Consider the following 21831-nt stretch of genomic DNA (forward strand, 5'->3'; position numbering starts at 1 on the left):
CTGTCCACTTTAACTTGATAAAATTTTCATAGCATGCATGCCAAATATCCTGTTAAGTCTTGCCAACAGAGGGACAATCAATATCATGGATAACTCGATTCCAAATACTCCATATTTTCCAAACAACCACATGTAGACGAACACAATTGACCAGAAAGGACATCAGATGGTAATAGTTGCATGGCAATGGAGTAAGTTTGAGGATGTGAGCCTACATGACTGACAGTCAACTTCAGAAATTCCTCACCTCTAATATAATCTTCTCCTTGAACAAAGTTAAGGAAAATGTAGTTATTCCAAGGTTCCGGCCAAAAATTGATTTTTGAGCCCACTCTAACATAACAAGGGTGTCAACGGGCCTGGTTTACCAGGACCCGACCCGAACCAAACCCTAGGGTCTGGGTATGGTGATAAATAAGAAGATCTGATTAAGTCCCGGATTCAGATCCAAAGGTCTGATTAATACATTGATCCAGGTATAGTTTGTGAAATTTTATATCAGACCTGGACCTGACCTGAGTTCCGATTAAAACCTGCAATTTCTCAATGTAAAAATGATAAAAAATATGGTTTTACCGGGTTTGCTCCATATAGTTCTTATCAGGTCTGGGTATGGTTTTTCTTATAGTGAACCCGATTAGACTCGGGTTCGGACCCGATACCATACCTGAAAATTTGGTTCAAGTCTGGTTCCACGTGGGTCCGAACCAAACCCGACCCGTTGACACCCCTAATGCCAAGAAATAAAATCCTTGATCTCCTTACAACCGGAACAACGACCTTTCCATGCCCAAGAATGTTTAGAGCGGTACCGAACTGTCCAAAGACTATGGTTAATAAGGTATTTACTCTTCACAAAATCAGCCCACATAGAGTCTTTGATCAACAAACACACCCAAGATATTCCAATCCTCTAGATGAACTAGATCGACTCCAGCTTCCCCTACATAGTTGCACAACATTGACTACCGAATAAGATGAGGATGGGGATCAGTAGGATAGTTATTCCTAAGAAAATTAGAGAATTTCTTTCCAAGTTCTCCAAGAATAGCAACAGGAATACGAAAAGATAGAAGCCAATAAAGAAGCATACTATGATAAAGATGCCCTACATGCATTACTGTTAATAAAACACACGAGCCAAGCAGAGCTAAAACCTGTTATTCATGTTCAGCTTGCTAACCAATTTCATGAGTTTGAACGAGTTATTTACGAGCCCAATACTTTCTTATTCTTAAGCAAGCCCCCGAGAGGGCTTAGTTGCTTTATGATTTATGTTTTATCTTTCTTTTCATTCGTTTCGAGAAACGATCAATTCTGATTCATTCTTTTTCTATTGATTATTTTTCGATCGAGATGTATGGATTCATGGATCTATGTGTCTATATAGATATTGATCGAAACAATTGAGACTTTTTTGGAGATTGTATGCAGTTACTAATTCATGATCTGGCATGTCCATAATGAAAACTTCATTCTTGATTCTACTGGAACTTTTATGAAAGCGTTTCATTTGAGCCAAGCCACCAGTGGCATGTCTCGTTTCCCAACCCTACTCAAGAACTCATAAATCGGGCTTGAAATTGAACTCTCGAGCTGTGAGTTGGACCCAATCAACACTCAGCTCTACTAGGATCATATTAGAGGCGTCCTTGTCAACTTAATTATCCATCGATTGTTCCCAACTTTTCATTAACTTATTGTCAAGACGGGTGGGAGGTGGCCTATGCTTTAGCATCAATTCACATCTATAGTTAGCCCAAAGGAAAGCTGGCTTAGCAGGTGATAACTTAATAGAAAGATGCACACAATTAAGCTAGAGAGACAAGTTGTCACAGGCCTATTTCCTTCAATGGGCCAGAGCGGCGCAACGGTCCTTCCTTACCGTCGCAAGCCTACTTGTCAGCTCACTTGCCAGTCGCGGAAGCTTGTAATCACAGTGCAAAAGAGAATAGAGGGAGACGAATTGCAATCACAAGAAGCAATCACAACGAGGGTGAACAAAAGAAAGCTCAACGCATTTAATTCATTCATAATTTTTCCTGAGAGCTATTACAGTTCAAGCATACGGGCTGCCCCTTCGGGGTATTGATTCACCTGAACTGGGCAACTTACATCAAACTCAACAAAAACAAAACAGATTCTAAGCGCAACTTTACAATGTAAGTCGTAAGGGAACATGCTCCCTTCTTTAAATCATATGTCGTCTTTAGCGCCATCTGTTTCATGATAAGCCCTGACTTCAGTCGGGTAGCGGCTGTTCATTCAAAATGCAGGCTCCCACGTTGGTTTCAATGTTTTCTTCCACTGCACTAGATATTTCTTCACTTTGCACAAGTAGTTGACCTTCTGATGAAGGATCTTACTGAGATGCTTCTCAGCCCATTGTGCTATCGGAGCCCTCTGCATGATGGGAACACATTGTGGCACACTGCGTTCTGGATCTCCATCGTCTGGATGGAACTGCTTAAGGTTGCACACGTGGAACACCGGGTGCACCTTGAAGTCTGTGGGCAACTCCAACTTGCCAACCTTCTTTGTGATGGTGAAGGGTCCCTCATACTTTCTGAGCAGTCCACGGTGCCGCCCACAAAAGATGCTTGTGCGTCCTGGATATAACTTCACCAACATTTGGTCTCCAACTTGGAACCCATCGAGCCAATGATACTTTTTCGCCCACTTCTTCATTCTCTTTGTCGCTTTGTGTAAGAATGCCTTCACCAACTTATTCTGCTTGTGCCAGTCGCAAACAAACTGATAAGCGAAGGATGACCTTCCCTTTTCTTGTGCGAAAAGAGTGTGTGGGGTCAGTGGCTACTGCCCCGTGGCTATTTCAAACGGGTTGTGGCCAGAAGACTCGCTCTTTTGTAGATTATAACAAAATTGTGCCATATCAAGGAGCATCACCTAATTTTTTTTATTGACACTAACAAAATGCCTAAGGTACTGCTCAAGTATCCCGTTAATGCGCTCTGTCTGCTCATATGTCGGCGGATGAAAGCTTGTTGAAAATAGCAAATCAGAGCCAAGTAGCCGAAATACTTCACGCCAGAACTTGCCTGTGAAGTGAGTATCACAGTCACTCACAATGCTCTTTGGTATGCCCTAGTGCTTCATCACATGCTTTATAAACAACTCTGCAGTCTTCTCTGCAGGGCACTCCTTAGAAGTAGGGATAAAGGTGGCATATTTTGAGAAACGATCCACCACAACAAAAATAGAGCTGAGGCCCTCTACCTTTGACAGACTAATAATGAAGTCCATGAAGATGTTACCCCAAGGACGTTCTGAAATTGGTAGAGGCTCAAGGAGACCGGCAGCCTTCTGGTTTGTCCCCTTTGCACCTGATTCTCCCTCTCAGACTCTCATATGAGACTGTCATTTCTTCCTTGTGGCACATAAATGACTATTTTTTTTATGCTGAGGAACCCTCACAAGCAAGGAAAACCTCGAGTGGAGCACCAAGACCACCCTCCCTTACCTGACCCACCTTTGAAAGGGTGGAGCACCAAGACCACCCTCCCTTACCTGACTCACCTTTGAAAGCTATAGACACACCCTTGCACCAGTAAGGTTCGATCTGGCGCCCGCTTTCATCTTAGCACCCTCACAACCATCCTGTTGACCACGCAGGCGACCACCCCTACAGTCGTTGCACATAAATGACTTGTCATTGAAAGTTTGCAACATTTTTTTCTTTTTTAAGGCTAGATCAAGGGAATACCCTCCATCACTAACCACAGATTTGCAGGCTTCTGGTTGGTAAAGCCCGGCCAGTGAGAGGGTGGTGTATGTTCCCCGTGGAACACGGGGCTGCGTGTTCGGGGGTTCGAATGAGTGCCACGTTGGCATTCATCAGTTTGGGTGTACGAAGGAATATTGCGGATCCCAAGATATTCCTCTGTACATAACTCCCGAATGAGTGCCAACGTGGCACTCATTCGGACCCGCGAACACTCGGCCCCGTGTTCGCGGGGGGGGGGGGGGGGGGGGGGAACATACAACCTGCTCGCCCACCCAGTCCCCCTATTTTTCGGGGAGCACACCCGGCTTTGACATTGCAGCGAGGGACACTCTCCCATGACTATCGTACTGCTAACATCCCGTTAACTTGGTGACGTTCACAACTCCGTCCTACATGATGATCGTGGAGCCCTTAAGCCTTGCAACATCTACAATAACCATACAAGGTCCAAAATGTTTTTAATAGATAAAATAAAATGTTGTAACAACTGTGCAGGGGTTAAGCTTTGCTAACGGGGATCTTAAAACTGACAGACTACAATTATTCATACAGGGGTTAAGCTTTGCTACAGTGGTTTGTATGTATAAACCACCTAGCAAATGGGGGCGAAACTCCCCTTTTTTGTATTTTTCTCACATTTAACACAAACTCCCTTTTTTTTGTATTTTTCTCACATTTAACACCATAGATGTGATCTACAGGTTTTGTTTTGGTGGGAACCAGCTTTTGGATCACCCAAATTCGACTTGTATATTATAAGATTTTCCTGTGATTCAAAAATCAATGGCTATGAAGGCATCAAATTTTTTTTATTCATAAAATCATATTTTTTCATCAAAAAACATGATCCAAGATTCAATTCCTACTAAATCGAGCATGCTGAATACATTTATGAGGTTAGATTGTATCAAAACAACTTGCATCATGAGATTCAAACTTGATTGCATCAAATATATAAACCCTTTAGGCAGCAAAAGTGCAAAACTTTTTGACTTCATAATCATGCAAGCACATTCTTTTTATTGTACACATTCTTTCCTATGTCTTATAATTCATAGTTTCGTAGTTAAAAAGAAACTTTTTCTTTTGTTTCTAGATGGGTCTTAACGAGGATCAATCTAAAGGGGGTTTATATTTGGTACTAATGAAGGTACATAACTATTGAGCTAGAAAACATAGGTTCAAGTTGTATCAAGTACTTAATCTGATCACAGATGTGTGTTCAGCCCTGTTTGTATGCTAAGGTTCAAACCTTGGTTCATGTTTTTTTTTATGTAAACATATGATATTTTGAGTTGTGCAATTTTTGTATGTGGGCAGTTGATTCTTGAAGCCATTTAAAACTCTACTTATATGTGACAATCACATGATTCAAATTAAACTCTTTTTCTACTAAACAAATCTTGTATATCACATCTATAAGGTTTGATCTAAAAAAAAAATCTAAACATAAGAAAAGAAAAGACTATCACGATCAATAATTTTGTACCTTCATTAGCACCAAATATTAAACTATCTAAATGATATTAACTTTGAATTGATGTGGACCACAAAAACATTTGGACCACAAAGAATAGTACTAGTAGTTTTTTTTTTTTTATATTTAGGTCAAGAGAAAAACCCTCATGAAGTCATGAGAAAAACCCTCATGGGCTGCAATAGCATTGCACATTTTGAGTGTGCCACTGCACCTGACCACCCTCTAACTAAAGTGCGCAATGTGATTGCACCTGATTTGCCGTCACTCTGCACCCAATAAAAAAAATACCTACCACGTGTTGACAAAACTCTTGAGGTCCCCCTACTCACAGAGTACTCTCAGCTTTAATCTTGTGGCAAGGGAAGCTCAGCTAGGAGTAGTACTAGCAGTTAAGAACTCTTTTCAATGTTATTATTGACGTTAGCACTAGCGGTTATGTCATATTTTGAACTCATCTTACATTTGGGAGAGGGTGGTGTATGTTCCCCCGGATGATTCACTGAATCCCACGTCTGTGTTCGGGGCTTTGAATGAGCACCACGTATACAAGCACATGGGGCTCGTATTCCCGTGTATGTTGACATAACTTTGCATCGGACTTTGGTGTTGTTGCAAAGACTTAAGTACCCTTTCTTGCTATTCTTCTCATAAAGTGATGGTTTGAGAAAATAACAAAAATGCCCTTTATTCAAAAAAGAAAAAACAAACATTTCAAAAAAAGGACAAACATGTCCTCCATCTAGAAAGTCGAGGATGATGTTGACTCTTCAAAGTCTTCTTCTTCTTTCTCCATTCAAAAAAAGGACAAACATGTCCTCCATCCAGAAAGTCGAGAATGATGTTGACTCTTCAAAGTCTTCTTCTTCTTTCTCCGTTCAAAAAAAGGACAAACATGTCCTCCATCCAGAAAGTTGAGGATGACGTTGACTCTTCAAAGTCTTCTTCTTCTTTCTCCGTAAAACACTGTAAAACCCTCTCTCTCTATCTCTAGAGAAGAAATCAAGGGAGGCAAAGAGTTCTCCCTAAAGAAGGCCATGAACATCAACCCTCTCACTCTTTCTCCCTTCTCTCTCTACTTCTGTGCACATCCAACAGACGATCCTAGATTGCTCCATCAAACACCGACTGACCTACACACTGACTATAGCATCGTTCAACTTGAAGAGTTGTGGAGTCTGATTCAGAGTTTTTACCCTTACAGAAGAGGGGTCTGAGGGCTCCTCCCAGCGTGGGTAGCATCATTCAACTTGATGAGTTGTGGAGCCTAATTTAGAGTTTTTGCCCTTACAGAAGGGGGGTTTGGGGGCTCCCTCTGGCGCGGATCCCCCTAGTAACATTTTTTTGAGGCCTTTCAACAGCGATTTGTAGTATTTTCGGGTCTCCAACAAGCCCCATAATGATTTATAGTGTTATCCGGCTTTTCAACAGCGATTTGTAGTGTCTTCCGCAAATCGCTATAGCGATTTATAGTGTTATTCAGTAAGCAAATCGCTGTAAATCGCTATCCGAATTAGGATCAACTTTTCAGAGTCATATCTCCCTAACCGAAGGTCATATTCCAAATCCGTAAAAAGTGGTGTCTTTGTTATTGAGTCTAGTTTATTTCTGTAAATTTTAAGCAATTTCTATTGTCATTTCATTCCCTATTTTAACTAAAAACCAGACCCTTATTATTTTGTGTTATTTGAGTTGCACAACACTATTCTTGCTTGACATCCACATCTTGATTCTGGCATGCTCCCTGTTGGATTTTTCATTGATTTCTTTAAATCTTGCTTAGAACAAACATATGTCTTTCTCACCACAACACTCGGGACCCGTGTCGGAGGGGAGCCCCTGAACCCCCCTCCTATAAGGGCAAAAACTCTAAATCAGGCTCCACAACGAATCAAGTTGAACGGTGTTACCCACGCTAGAAGGAGCTCCCAAACCCTCTTCCTATAAGAGAAAAAACTTTAAATCAAGCTCCACAACTCATCAAGTTGAATGATGCTACCCACGCTGGGAGGAGCCCTCAGACTCCCCTTTCTATAAGGGTAAAAACTCTAAATCAGACTCCACAACTCTTCAAGTTGAATGATGCTACCCACGCTGAGAGGAGCCCCCAGACCCCTCTACTGTAAGGATAAAAACTCTGAATCAGGATCTACAACTCATTTAGTTGAATGATGCTACCCACGCTGGGATGAGCCCCCAAACCCTCCTCCTATAAGGGTAAAAACTCTGAATCATGCTCCACAACAGTCAATGTGCAGGTCAGCCAGTGCTTGATGGAGCAATGCAGGATCTTCTGCTGGATGTGCACATAAGCAGAAATAGAAGGGAGAGAGAGAGTGAATCAGGCTTAAGTACCCTCTCCTCCATTGGTGCAAAAACTCTGAATCAGGCTCCACAACGAATCAAGTTGAACAATGCTATCTACGTTGGGAGGAGCCCCCAAACCCTTCTCCTATAAGGGCAAAAACTCTAAATCAAGCTCCATAACTCATCAAGTTGAATGATTCTACCCACGCTAGGAGGAGCCCTCAGACCCCCCTTCTGTAAGGGTAAAAACTCTGAATCAGACTCCATAACTCTTCAAGTTGAATGATGCTACCCACGCTGGGAGGAGCCCTCAAACCCCCCTTTCTGTAAGGGTAAAAACTCTAAATCAGACTCCACAACTCTTCAAGTTGAATGATGTTACCCACGCTAGGAGGAGCCCCCAGACCCCTCTCCTATAAGGGTAAAAACTCTGAATCAGGATCTATAACTCTTCAAGTTGAATGATGCTACCCACGCTGGGATGAGCCCCCAAACCCTCCTCCTGTAAGGGTAAAAACTCTGAATCATGCTCCACAACAGTCAATGTGCAGGTCAGCCGGTGCTTGATGGAGCAATGTAGGATCTTCTGTTGGATGTGCACATAAGCAGAAATAGAAGGGAGAGAGAGAGTGAATCAGACTTAAGTACCCTCTCCTCCATTGGTGCAAAAACTCTGAATCAGGCTCCACAACGAATCAAGTTGAACAATGCTATCCACGTTGGGAGGAGCCCCCAAACCCTCCTCCTATAAGGGCAAAAACTCTAAATCAAGCTCCATAACTCATCAAGTTGAATGATTCTACCCACGCTAGGAGGAGCCCTCAGACCCCCCCTTCTGTAAGGGTAAAAACTCTGAATCAGACTCCATAACTCTTCAAGTTGAATGATGCTACCCACGCTGGGAGGAGCCCTCAAACCCCCCTTTCTGTAAGGGTAAAAACTCTAAATCAGACTCCACAACTCTTCAAGTTGAATGATGTTACCCACGCTGGGAGGAGCCCCCAGACCCCTCTCCTGTAAGGGTAAAAACTCTGAATCAGGATCTATAACTCTTCAAGTTGAATGATGCTACCCACGCTGGGATGAGCCCCCAAACCCTCCTCCTGTAAGGGTAAAAACTCTGAATCAGGCTCCACAACAGTCAATGTGCAGGTCAGTCGGTGCTTAATGGAGCAATGTAGGATCTTTTGCTGGATGTGCACATAAGCAGAAATAGAAGGGAGAGTGAGAGTGAGAGGGTTGATGTTCATGGCCTCTTACAGGGGAGATTTCTTTCTCGGATAATCCTACAGTGCAGAGACTGGGTCTTAAATAATCATCTTCGGGGCACTTAAGTCTTTACAACCACTCATTTTCAAGAATCGTCATTTTTTTTTGCACCAATGGAGGAGAGGGTACTTAAGTCTTTGCAATCGCATCAAACTCCAAGCTAATTAATGCTGACAAATATGGGGATACGAGACGCACATGCTTACATACGTGGTGCTCTTTGGGACCCCCGAACATGAGATGTAGCTAACTGCCCTGTTCGGGGGGGGGGGGGGGAACATATAACCTGCTTCGTACATTTGGATATCATTTTCACACTGTTTTTTTGTCTTTTTACAAAGGATGGGGAAAACCAGCCTCAAAATCAGAGACCTAGTCGTGCTGGCTAAGCTTATCGCAGTTACGGTCGCGATAGTGTTAAACCATGGTGCACCCCTTATCTCCAAAGAGTCATCAAACTTTGGCTGAGCAAGAGCTTATCCCTTGTCCTGGTTAATGCAAGAAGGTGATACTCGTGGGAATGAAACCATGACCACCTGTCTAGTAGTCAAGGCCCCTTTCAGAGTACCAAACCCCTCGAGGCATCCTTTCCGCAAATGTTATATAACAGATCCAATTTGGGGTGTAACAGACCTATTCTACAGAACTAAGCAAGTTTAGAATGTCAGCCTTGGAAACTCCATTGTTTTTCAATTAGATCCACCGTGGGGGTCACTGGCATGGCCAGAAAAGTGGTTGTGAAGGTGTTGAGATGAAGACTCTTGATCAAACCCCACTGGCACCGGACATTTTCAAACGTGGGTTAAGGAAGGCAAGTTGGTCGTGGGGGCCCACCCAGGGTTTGCCTAGCTGGGGCGGTGGCCTGTCCATTAAGTGGCCCAGTTCTCAGCAAGGGTTACTGATCATTAAAAAAAAGTAGAGCTACCCCAAGGGATGTTCAAACCATAGTCAAAAATCTTGTTTTAAAAAATCTCAAATCTTGAACCTGATTCAACACATCGATCATGCTCGTGGTGGGGCCCATCACTACATAAGAATTTAAAAATGAACGGGCAGCACCATCCAAGTTGAGAGAGATAAGAAAGAGGCAAAAGCCTATCTGACCATCTTGCATTATTATTATATGGAGCCAAGGCAGTTGGGTCAGTGCCGCTACACAAACTGAACCCAATGACTGCACCAGCCCCTTTCCTTCTCTCTTCTGTATGCAAACAAAGAACACCCTGTTGTTACTGCTAATAATGTAGGCCTGCAGCCCATCTCATAATATCATAATAATAATTGAAGGGCAGCAGCAAAGATACACAGTGAATAGGTCAGAACTGATTTGATATTGAAAAGCCACAACTGACCGGAGGGAATTCCCTACCACAAAAGATGGGCTTGTGGTACGGGGATGCCCTCCGTATAGCCCTGTTGATATCTTAAAAGTTACCACTTATGGTGATTTTCAATAACAACTTGGGGAAGGATAGCTACTACGCAGGAAGGTGACAGATACGGCACTTGGCTCGGTGCCAACTAGTTGTCATTTGGAAGGTTGTTGAATTAACTCCTGCTGCTCCCTGTGGATGAGCCTAATGGGTAGCCCATGCTTGGGGACAGGGAACGGGCCGTACTGTATCCCACCCTCGGTGCATACAATATCCCACCTGTACGAGAGAGAGAGAGAGAGAGAGAGATTAGCTAGTTCATCCATTCAAAATCTTCCAATAAATTCAAAAAATTGTTTTTTTAAGATAATCTTGAGGAAATGTCGATATCAATGTTTTTTGATAGGCAAAAATTGTGTGATAATAAAATCATATTTGAGTCTCGGGCATTGTTTTTTTGAAAGGCAAGCTGGGGTTTGGCAGACCCCCACCAGTCACACAACATACCATTGGGTTTTTGAATTTGCAACGTCCCAACACATGGTTACCTGCACTAACAACTCCTTCCAAACAAGCGGAGCTCCCTTTGGTATGTTGATATCAATGTTGTCAGTATCGGTATCGTCCCTGAATCGTTGGGCCACCGATTCAGCTGTATCGGCCGACACTGATACTCAACTGAATCGAGCTGTATCGGCCCAAAATTAATAAAAGCTTATTATGTGTCAATCACAGCGTGACACATGTTAAAACCATTAAAATAATTTTGAAATAATATCAAAAACTTATTTTTGGTATTTTTTTATATTTATTAAAAATAGTCGATTCAGGCCTGCAGCATATTGAAATTCTGCCGATACCGGCCAACATGCACCGATACTGATAACATCGGTTGATATACATAAATATTAAGAATATACACAAAAATGTTAAAATAATACAAGAAACATTTAAAATATAAGAACATGTAAAATATTGCATCAATTAATGCGATCATATCATGATAAAAATGTGGATTTTTTTAAAAATAAGTGATGTTTTGATAGTATCACCTTTTTTTGGGATTATATCGGTTCTTAAAAGTATTGCAATAAAATTGTTGGATTTTGGAAAATGGCTGATATTTGTGACTATGATTTTGAGGAACCGACATAATGATTTGAGCAGGTACCCCTTGATTTTGCCTAAATCATTTGGGCAATTGAAAGAAAAAAGTAACAATTTTGCTAAGCATGAGGGTTGAAGACCTTCCAAAGTATTGTGGGGTCAGATCTAAGCTCCAAACACAAAAATCTAACCATTGAATCATGTCTAGCATGCTCTATTTATTATTTGTGTTAAAGTTGTCTCAAATGTGATGTATTAGGTCAATTTTAATTCACCATTATTTTCTTGAATTGTGAGTAGTTGGTTTTCATTATCTCAAAAATAAAATCTTATGGTGTATTAGACAGGATAAAATCTTCTAATATAGTAAAGAAACTATGCTAAACACATGTATGGTTAGATTTACCAATTGATGGCTAGATCTATACAAACATAAGCATGTACCATTGTAGGTATCATGGATATATATATATATATATATATATATATATATATATATATATATATATATATATATATATATATATTACTGAAGGCACAAAATTACATGAAACTCTTGAGCTAGAAATCATAGGTTTTAGATTTTATTTATAGATTAAATCCTATGAATGTGATCAGCAAGTTTTGCTGAATGAAAAATAAGTTTTGAATCATATGATTGCAAACACTTTGGCGGATTTTTTAATAGCTTAAAAAGTTAATGCTCTACAATGCAGTAAAATTTCATGATACAAAAAATCAAATGTTTGGATCAAAATAACAAGATCCAAGGTTTGATCCTCATCAAACAATCTACGTGGTCAGATTGAGTCGATAAAGCTTGAACCTATAATTTTTTATTAGTTCCCAAAGCACTCTCACTACGCACGTGGCAGCATGCGAATAAAGACTGACTTTAGATGCTATCGTTATCATATATCATATACAATTCTGTTTTTTTGTGTGTGTGGGATGAATGCATAATACAAAATCCATCACGAGCATGATTAAAGATACCTGAATCGCAGTGTCAAGTGGTGTAGTAGTATCCTCATCTCTAGTTTGGCGAGCTCATTCCCAGGGCAAGAGTGGATTCCATTCCCAAACCCCAAAAACGTATTGGGCTTTGGTGGGACCTACATGCACCAAAATATCAGGGGTATACAATATTTTAATAGAAGATAGAAAGATGAGATGAAATCTACTGGACAATAATCATGTGATGGGAATTCCTCCACCATATGTATAGTTAGCTTAGACATAAAAAAAAAGGAAAATCCAAGCTCCAATTAATAGAAAAATAATGGTAGACCTCAAATCTCGAAGGATCAAATTTCTGTGGGTCAGTGAAGTAATCTGCACTGTGGTGGATGTTTCTGAAGAGGGGGAGAACCTTCCAACCTTTGGGGATAAGATATCCATGGAGTTCCACATCCTCTACTGCCTCTCTGAATGTGAATGATAGCACACTAGCTATCCTCATAGTCTCTTGAATCACCTGCAACAAAACTTTTCCTTGCTACTTTAGTGTAGGGGTACAAATGGGTCATCTCCTATCGAAACACATTATGGGTGTGTTTGAGAGCTTAGGGTCTTAGGTCCATGGATCAACTTCCTGGCATCGGACCAGAAATCCATGAATTTATGTAGCTTTGGGGATCTCAAATTTGAGGATCTGAGATTCACCATTTGGGGAAAAGGTCGGATAGATTTTAGTCTTGATCCGCATGTCTGTCGATATGTCGATGCATATTCAAACGCACCCTACATGGAGTTCGGTTCCACTCATCTCCTATGTCATCCCCCATCTTCATAGTCCTCTTAAATCTAATGATACAAGTTGTTTTGATCAAATCTGACCTTTAAGATGGATTCGGCACTGTAGAGATTCATAACTCGGTCTTACATAAAAAAAATATGGATTTTTCTTAGATCACAAAGTTATGTGTTTTGTCAACCACCAAAAAAATCATGCAGACAAGTTTGATTACAACAATTTAAATGTCGGTCTTCACTAAACGACTGATGTAGATCATATCTATGGAGTCTTGATCAAAACAACTTGCATGAATAAAATCCCAAGGAGGGGTATGAAGATAGGAATGACACAGGAGATGAGTGTAACTAGGGCTGACAACTGGCCTGGTTTAAGCGGACCCGACTCAAACCAAATCCTATAGGGTCTGGCTATGGTGATAAATAAGAAGACCCGATTAAAACCCGGGGTCCGGACTCGAAGGTCGGATTAATACATGGACCTGGGTATAGTTTGTGAAATTTTATACCAGACCCGGACCTGACCCGAGTTTCGATTAAGACCTGCAAATTTTCAATGCAAAAATGATAAAAAATATGATTTTACTGGGTATGGTCCGGGTTTGGTTCATGTAGTTCTTATCAGGTCCAGGTATAGTTTTTCTTATAGTGGACCTGATACCATACCCAAAAATCTAGTCCAAGTCTGGTTCCACCTGCAGAGAGATTTTGTGGCTTTTACTACCATTTTTTTTAATGCCACGCACCTGATGGTGTAGCCGTTTTTTTAATTTAAAATAATTCAAAGAAATTAATGATATCCAGATCTCGTTACCTTTGTGGTAAGAGGCATCCTCATGGTATCTTCCCACGTCAACCCTCTGTTTTCTTTCTCTAAGTCTCGTCTGATACCATCGTGTTCTCTCTGCACAAATTCACAAATTGATTCAGTACTCTCTCTGTTTATCTATATATAAAGGAATAGTCAAACCAAAAGAAAGTATAAAATCACAACGGGTGCTCTTTTTTTATGATCTAGTTTTTCATCAATCAGACTTTACATATTGGACTTTTATCATTCATTCAAAGATTGTGAATTTTAGATGTTTAGATATATTTTTTCAAAACTTAAAGTTTTAATGCATTATAAGCAGTTGATTTTTAACATTTCATAAAACATGTCTATATGTCATCAAGTCTTTGTATAAATCATATTTTTTTAGTAAATAAATTATAAAGAACAAATATATGATGTCCTATTGATGAGATGCTCAAGCATTGGTGAAGGAAAGCCGTCCGATCATTGTCGGTTATAGATTTTGAACATTCTTTTAATTGAACAGTCATCCTTCCCCTCTCTCTCTCTCTCTCTCTCTCTCTCTCTCTCTCTGTGTGTGTGTGTGTGCGCGTGTGTGATTTATTAGCTAAGATTTACCGTGAGGGACTCAAGGACTAGAGGGTAGTCGTGAAGGTATTTGAGGATCCATGTAAGAACACTGGCCGTAGTGTCCTGAGCAGCGAACAGCAGACCGATTATGTTGTCAAGAATCTGGGCGTCCGAGAGTTCTAGAAGCTTCTCGTCTTCCCACCCCAGTAGAACTCCCAACAGCCCACCACCCCGCGGCCTCTTCTCCTCCTCCTCTCTCCTCCTCTCTATCTTCTGCCTCAGTATCCGGCTGAGCTCTTCCCTTGCCTGTAAACACCAAGCTTCCTTAGCCTCGAAAATAGAACATGAACTTGGCAACAAAGTTAATGATGATGCCATCTTTAGCAGCTATAATGATGATCATTTATCACCATAATCGACGGTGAGGATGTCAGATCGCCTGATCAGCTCTCCCGCCGGATGGCATGTTTAGAGCATGACTCATTGAGCATGGTCAACTTGATGTCCAAGAAAAATCAATGTGGTATGTTGCTCATGATGACATACTTTAAGGGGAACCCATTTGATGTACTGTTGAAGGTCAGGTTCATGCTTGATGGCCTAGGCAGGCGCCTACGACCAATGTGGGTTTTACTAGAAATAAAAAAAAAACAAATTACAGGATGACAAGAAGTCACACCTTTATAGAGATCCACTTTCTCCCTCTTTATATATATATATGAAAAGTGAAACTGCCTACCAAGTTTCTATTTTACTCCCAGCCAACAATGAGCAAATAGTTATTTTTTGCAAATCTAACCTTGTAGAGGTGTTCAACATGGTAGATTTGTTAGAAAAAAACACTTGCATCATGTTTTTTCGAAAAAACATAATTTTTGAAGAATTAAATATATTTATGAAAATCTTAAATCGTTAATTTTTAAACCTTATAAAAACCTTCCTATCGAAATCATAAGATGCAATAGTCGTAAAATATGATCAGATTTAAGGAAAACATGAAAACCTTCAAAATCCCGATAGGCTAACAGCATGCCAAAAAGTGGTACAACTATAAGTTTTCCTATATATATATTCATTCAAGGTTATACCTCTTATTGCAACGCTATCCAGCACAAAGTTTGCCGGAGAACGTGGTAGAGCGTTCACAACCTCTTGTTTACAGCCAAAATGATGACAGATGGTGCGGATAAAAGAAGGGTTTTTCTCCATCAGATTAAGCTTTAAAGTAACTCAGTCATCTATTTATGTTGCACACATCATCAACCCAAAAGGGGTTGCTTGTAACAGTTTAATTTGGACAGGGAAAGGCCAAATATCGGCAGACAAAAAAGTCACTCTCGTGATGGCAGGCTGCACTTTAGCTGTTTTAGCCAGAGACTGTTTAGTTTTTTAGCCATCTTTTGCCTTATTCACAAAAGAAAAAAAAAGTTGCATACATCAAATGCAATCCAACAGTTTAGGGTCCAAAATCCCATAACTACCATTTATGGGTTAAGGTTGGCTCCATATATGGCAACCCAGTTGCATCATTCACTTATGGGCAATCATTTCTGGAATTATGGTTAAATCTACCATAAGTTTCGGCCATCGGATTGAATCCAACATTCTAACTGAATGGATCAGAAAATGTCACAAGTACTCCATGTGTAATTGTTTCATCTCTCTCTCTCTCTCTCTCTCTCTATATATATATATATATATATATATGGGGTAGATATTGGCTACTAATGAATAAAAACCATTCTTTTCTTCAAAAAAATCATTTTTTGTAGATCAAATATCAAGGATGTGATTTTACATGGTTTGTTTAGTAGAAAACTTATTTTGAATAATGTGATCATGATAAGTAATTAAGTTTTTTAAGGGGTTGAAAGATCAATGGCCCACAATGTACCAAAATTTCATAACTCAAAAAATCAGATTTTTACATTAAAAAATGAACGATCCAAGGCTTGATATTTAACAAACAACCATGCTGAACGTCTAATCTTGGGTGACACCTCGTTACTTTGTACTTGAACACTTGATTCTTAATTCAAATCTTTTTTCTCTCTCTAAAAAAAACTATGCTGAACACGTTTTTTCTATGTAAAACATGGAGTACTTGCATTGGTCATTAGGGGGTTATACCTTCTTCACCTTTTTTCTATGTAGAGCAAGATCTTTCAAGTTCAAAATTCTGGTATATTTTGGGCATTGATTGTTGAGGCTCTTTAGAAAACTTGCATGTATGTCACAATCACATGATCCAAAACTTGTTTTCCATTTAATAATATATGTTCATTGCATTTGTTAGCATTTAATCGACTACAAAACTGAAAAATTCATAAAAAGTTGTGGTGTTTGCTAAATAGGTGTAGGTATATATATATATATATATATATATATATATATATATATATATATATATATATATATATATATATATATATATATATATATATATATATATATATATGAGAGAGAGAGAGAGAGGTGTATAGATAACTTGTAGAAGCCTATGTGGTTGATAATTATCTAGGGTTGGATATAAGACTTAACTTTTTTGAGAGAGAGAGAGAGGTGTAAATTTGTAGATAACATGTAGAAGCCTATGTGGTTGATAATTATCTAGGGTTGGATATAAGACTTAAACTTTTTATTCTTTCCTTCTGCCAAAACTATCACATTAACGTGCATCCCCTTTTTAGTGAGGGCAGCAATGTCGATATTTTTGGACAAATTGAATGAAAGGATTGGTCATTCTCTGTCCGGTTGCCGAATGCATGCTGCCACAAGGAGATAAAAGAGTGAGGGGTGCATAATAACCTTCATTGCTTTGCGAAATGAAGTTCCAGGGAGATTCAGAGCCATGGAATTGTAGCCTTTTTCCAGGCACTTATACAGTGATCTGACATGCTCCGCTTCTTCTAGTTCTTCGCACTGCCCAAATATTGCAACCATGGCTACATTGAAAGATAGCTGTAGAAAAAAAAAGTAAGAAAATTTTACATGGTTTGTATTATAAAATATTAACACTATATATATATATATATCTATATATATTATATATATATATATATATTATTATATTCTAAAAGGCATGTCAATTTTGTTTCTAAACCCCCTAAATTGCTTGCGTGAAAATGCCAAAAGTAATGAGAAGTTAAAGAACATCACTGAGTTTAAAAGTCAATGTGTGTCCCTTGCTGCAAGGTCCAAGCCAACGGCTTTCAGTGACAACAGGCTGAGCCAGCATGACTAAGTCTTTGATCTCAAGTGTGAGAATTGTTTGAGTAATAAATCAAAAAAGGTAGAAGCCAACGGAAAACTTTCCCGGCGGCTAGGAGAGAACCCATAAGGTTTTACACTGCGGATACTAAATCAGGGTCATGGCAAACCTGGCACCTCTCGGCTCGCAACGGGATGTTTACCGGTGGTTTCCCCCATTATCAAGAAAAAAATAAGCTCACATATAGGAACAAGAAGGAAAAGTATAAATTTTTTTTATGTCGAAGAACCCTCACAGATGCGAGGAAAAACCTCAGGTGGGGCCCCACGACTACCCTGCCTTACGTGGCCCACCTTTGAAAGAAGGAAAATTAGAATTAAGTACCAACCTTTTTCATTTCATGTAAAGTATTGATGTTGGTGTCATTCCATGAGTCCATAAGAGACATCACATGCCTCTCTATCTCACAAACCAAACCTTTTATTGCATGAGGAAGGAGGGATGCCTGCACCAACTTTCTCAGCCTCACATGGTACTCCCCTGATGAAAAAACAAAGCCTGTGGGCCGATCATCCTTTCCTTGCTAGCAGGGAACGTTGGCTTGAACAGATGGGCTTGGCTCACCAACACCAGTCTTGCTGCCTCTGGGTTAGAAATCATTACACAAGGACATCCCAATATATGGGTCTTGAATATGTCACCATACCTACAGGGAAAAAAAACCACATGTTCTGCTTTGAGCCATTTTGAGTCTCAATATACACACATACATTGAAACAAAAAAGAACAACCACACACCCAAAAAAGAAAAAAGAAAAATAAAACCACATTCTCAAACCCCAAAAAACCAAAAGTGCATATATGATTCATATTATTTAAAACCCAAATAATTAAAGGAAAAATACTTTAAAATAATCAAAGAAGACCCACGTATACACCAAGAATGCATGAACATTCAAAAACAGAGTAGAAGACAAACAAAATCAAGAAGGAAAACATCTCTCTCTCCGTGGTGATGGGGGTTGGTAGTTTGGAGTACCTTTTCTGCTTGCTTGCATAGAAGGTATTTGGATCCTGTGAGTAGAGCTTCAGGGTCTCCCCTATATATGGCCACCCCATGGAACCAGGAGGCAAACGCTTGTTCCCCTTTGAATGCCATAGTCTCACAAAGTAGATCAGCAGCGAGGAGAGAAGAATTGCAAAGAGAACATGGAGATGCATGGCGAGAGAGAGAGAGTCCTTGTCAGAGAATGAGTTCTTATGGTAGACGAGGATGGTGCTTAAAGAGAGAGGGTTGTTGTAGGACATGCGTGGAGCTTCTTTGTCTCTGCCTGTGAGAGCCTATGAAGGAATTGACAAGTTATATAGAGGACATTCTGCTTTGCACGTGACTCTTCACTCGTGGGAGTTTTGGCCCTGATTTTCCGTTCTATGCCTATAGTGGCATGACTTAGGGTTGCTTGGTTTTATGCAGTCTGAGTACGGCCAAGTTTCCAGTGGCCGTCTTTTTCTTTTCACAGGCAAGCTGGGGTTAGGCAGAACCCCATCATTGGGTTTTGAACTGGCAACGTCCCAACACAAGGGCCCGCAAGGGGTTAACGTAGTTGGAGTGAGCCTTGGCTGGCACATCACTAGTTGGGGTTCGATTTCCGCAGTCGCTACCTTTTTGCATAAGCCGAAGCCCAGCATAGGCCCTGAGGGGTCAGGGTCCTATCCACGGTGTTTTACACCCCGGAGGACTGCGACTAAGTCTTCCTGGCTGCACTTTTCCAGAGTAAAACATGAAAAAAAACGTCCCAATAGTTATCAGCTCCTACCAAATAAGCAGAGCCCCCGTTGGTAGCTTTAACTGGCTTTTGACTTGGGAAAATGTATTATTATTATTATTAATATTATTATTATTATTATTAGAGTAATAAAAATTATCAAAAATATTTAAATAATGACCATACGAGTCTGTGTCCATATTAGCGTGTCTGTGTGATATAGATTGAACTTAGTGGCATCGTCCTATTATGTGGTCAAAGTGGTATTCTGGCTAGCTAGTATAATTACTAAAAGCTAAGGGTGATAGTTACACATACTTCACTTTTTGTTATGTAAAAGAACTATGTCATGTTCAAGATTGAATAGGGCTTTTAGCTCTAAAGTGTATATCATGGTCAGGCTTAGGCTTAGGAGAGCAGGTTGTGTGTCTCCCCCCGGTACACGGGCCGCGTGTTCGGGTCCGAATGAGCACCATGTTGGCGCTCATTCGGTTGTTCGGGGTGTGTACGGAGGAATATTGTGGTTCCCAAGATATTCGCACCAAGTTGGTGCTCATTCGGACCCAAACACGCGACCGGGGGGGGGGGGGGGGGGGGGGGGCAACCTTCCCCCCAGGCTTACCTATATGTTGATAGCTACCACAATGACATGGTGCTCATACTCACACTAGGCTATCTATCATTTTGGGCTCATACACTATGATACAAGATCCATAACATTGTATTAGTTTCTCAACACAAAAAACACTTGCATGTGATTTTCATCCTCCATGAGGGTTTTGCTAACCACTCCTTTTGCATTATTATATATTGAGGGTCCTTATCACTTTTGAATAATTGGTAGGTGATGCCACAGAGCATCATATAAGTAACACGTAACACATTGAACTAGTAAGGATATTATAAAAAATGAATAGCAATCAAATAAAAAAGAAGAGTAGCAAGATGGGATGCCATGAACTGATAGATCCAATTGAATGTGTTTGCTTTAGGAAGTGTTACACTGTTGTGGTTATATTTCAAGCTGACTGTGACAATCAAATTTTTTTTTTTTTTGACAAAAGAACTGTCAACGAGAACCGGGTCACTTAATGGGCCCACCTATTTGTGAGAGAAAACTCTGAATTGAGGACAAGACCACCAAATTTGATGGACCCTTATGCTCGATTTATGAAAAAACTACCCACTATGATTACCACTGCTGTAGATTTAGGAAAAAACTGATAAAAAGCAAGAATAACAGAAAATTAATGCAATAACTGAAAAAATGGGGTTCTTACGTCAACTCTTACTTGTCCCCTCTACATAAGGCTCTTATCCTTTTATTGATCAGGTCGTTCAAATTTCAATCTAAGTAAACTAACTAATTTAATAAAACTCTTAAAAAGATAAAACTCATCTTAATTATTCTAATTTAATTAAATTTGATTATAGAATCCAAGATCCATTATAAAATGATCCAAATACTAAAAATATCTAAACTAGATAATATAGAAATGATCTACTAAAGAAAGTAGACCTGGATATGCATTGCTCTGTTGTGCTTCTGCATCATTATTCTTGGGTTGGAGAAGACTTACCCTCAAGTCTTGATCCAGCGAGAGGCTATCGTCAGATGGTGTCTTGCTGGTGGGCTGGCCCAGTTTGGAGGGCGCGATGCCAGTAGTGCATCACATTTTCATTCGACGAGGAGGAGATGAAAATAGTAAGAGAAGAGGGGCAACCATGGGTAACAGAGAAGAAACTGCTCTCTGGTGGGTCAGGTCGCCACTGGTTGGTCCTGTCTGGCACAAGCTCGCCGAAGGATAGCCCATTGGTGACTCGACCATGTCATGTGGAAAAAAGTGTGGGTGGAGGGGCGTCAAGTGTGAGCAATAGACAAAAAGAGGGAGAGTCATTGGATTTGCCTCCCACCACCACTACATGGGTTGTTTCGACAGCCAGGAAAATTGTAGGATGGCTAGGTCCAATTGGCGGATGGTGGCTGGCCAGACACAGATGCCATATGAGTTTGTCAAGTCTCTATTCTAACTCTGCCAAATTTTGCTATAGTTGATCAATTATTTTCAATGTCGAAATGTTCTCTGGTGCTATTGTGGGGTTGGTCGTTTTGATCGACATCACTTCTCGAGTTGAATGCTTGAAGAAATCGAAAATTCAATAGGATTGTCTCTCGAATAGAATCGAGCTGGTGATCCTTTGCTCTAATACTAAATTAATGTAAATCGAAGATGGCTCGATTTACGAAAAAAAATTATCAACTATGATTACCTCTATTGTAGATCTAGGAAAAACTAAAAAAAACAAGAATAACTGAAAATTAACGAAATAACTGAAAACTTAACAAGAAAATAACTGAGATTCTCATATCAACTCTTAATTGTCTCCTCTACATAGGGCTTTCAGCTTTTTATAGATGAAGACTCCTACATTTCAATCCAAGTAAACTATCAAA

General features: G+C 40.1%; 1 protein-coding gene across 1 annotated transcript; it reads right to left on the minus strand.

Annotated features, from left to right (window-relative positions):
- Positions 1 to 10057: 10057 nt before the first annotated feature.
- LOC149839855 (abscisic acid 8'-hydroxylase 2-like) lies at positions 10058 to 18771 on the minus strand. Its single transcript, XM_090002852.1, is given in 9 exon segments — positions 10058 to 10450; positions 12275 to 12393; positions 12570 to 12755; positions 13848 to 13937; positions 14448 to 14705; positions 17208 to 17360; positions 17999 to 18147; positions 18150 to 18316; positions 18650 to 18771. Coding segments are annotated over 9 exon segments (1326 nt in total). The 5' UTR covers positions 18730 to 18771; the 3' UTR covers positions 10058 to 10326.
- Between the last annotated feature and the right edge of the window lie 3060 nt (positions 18772 to 21831).

The sequence above is a fragment of the Nuphar pumila genome, chromosome 4 (assembly GCF_984573655.1).
Source record: "Nuphar pumila chromosome 4, dmNupPumi1.hap1.1, whole genome shotgun sequence".
Classification (NCBI taxonomy): Eukaryota; Viridiplantae; Streptophyta; class Magnoliopsida; order Nymphaeales; family Nymphaeaceae; genus Nuphar; species Nuphar pumila.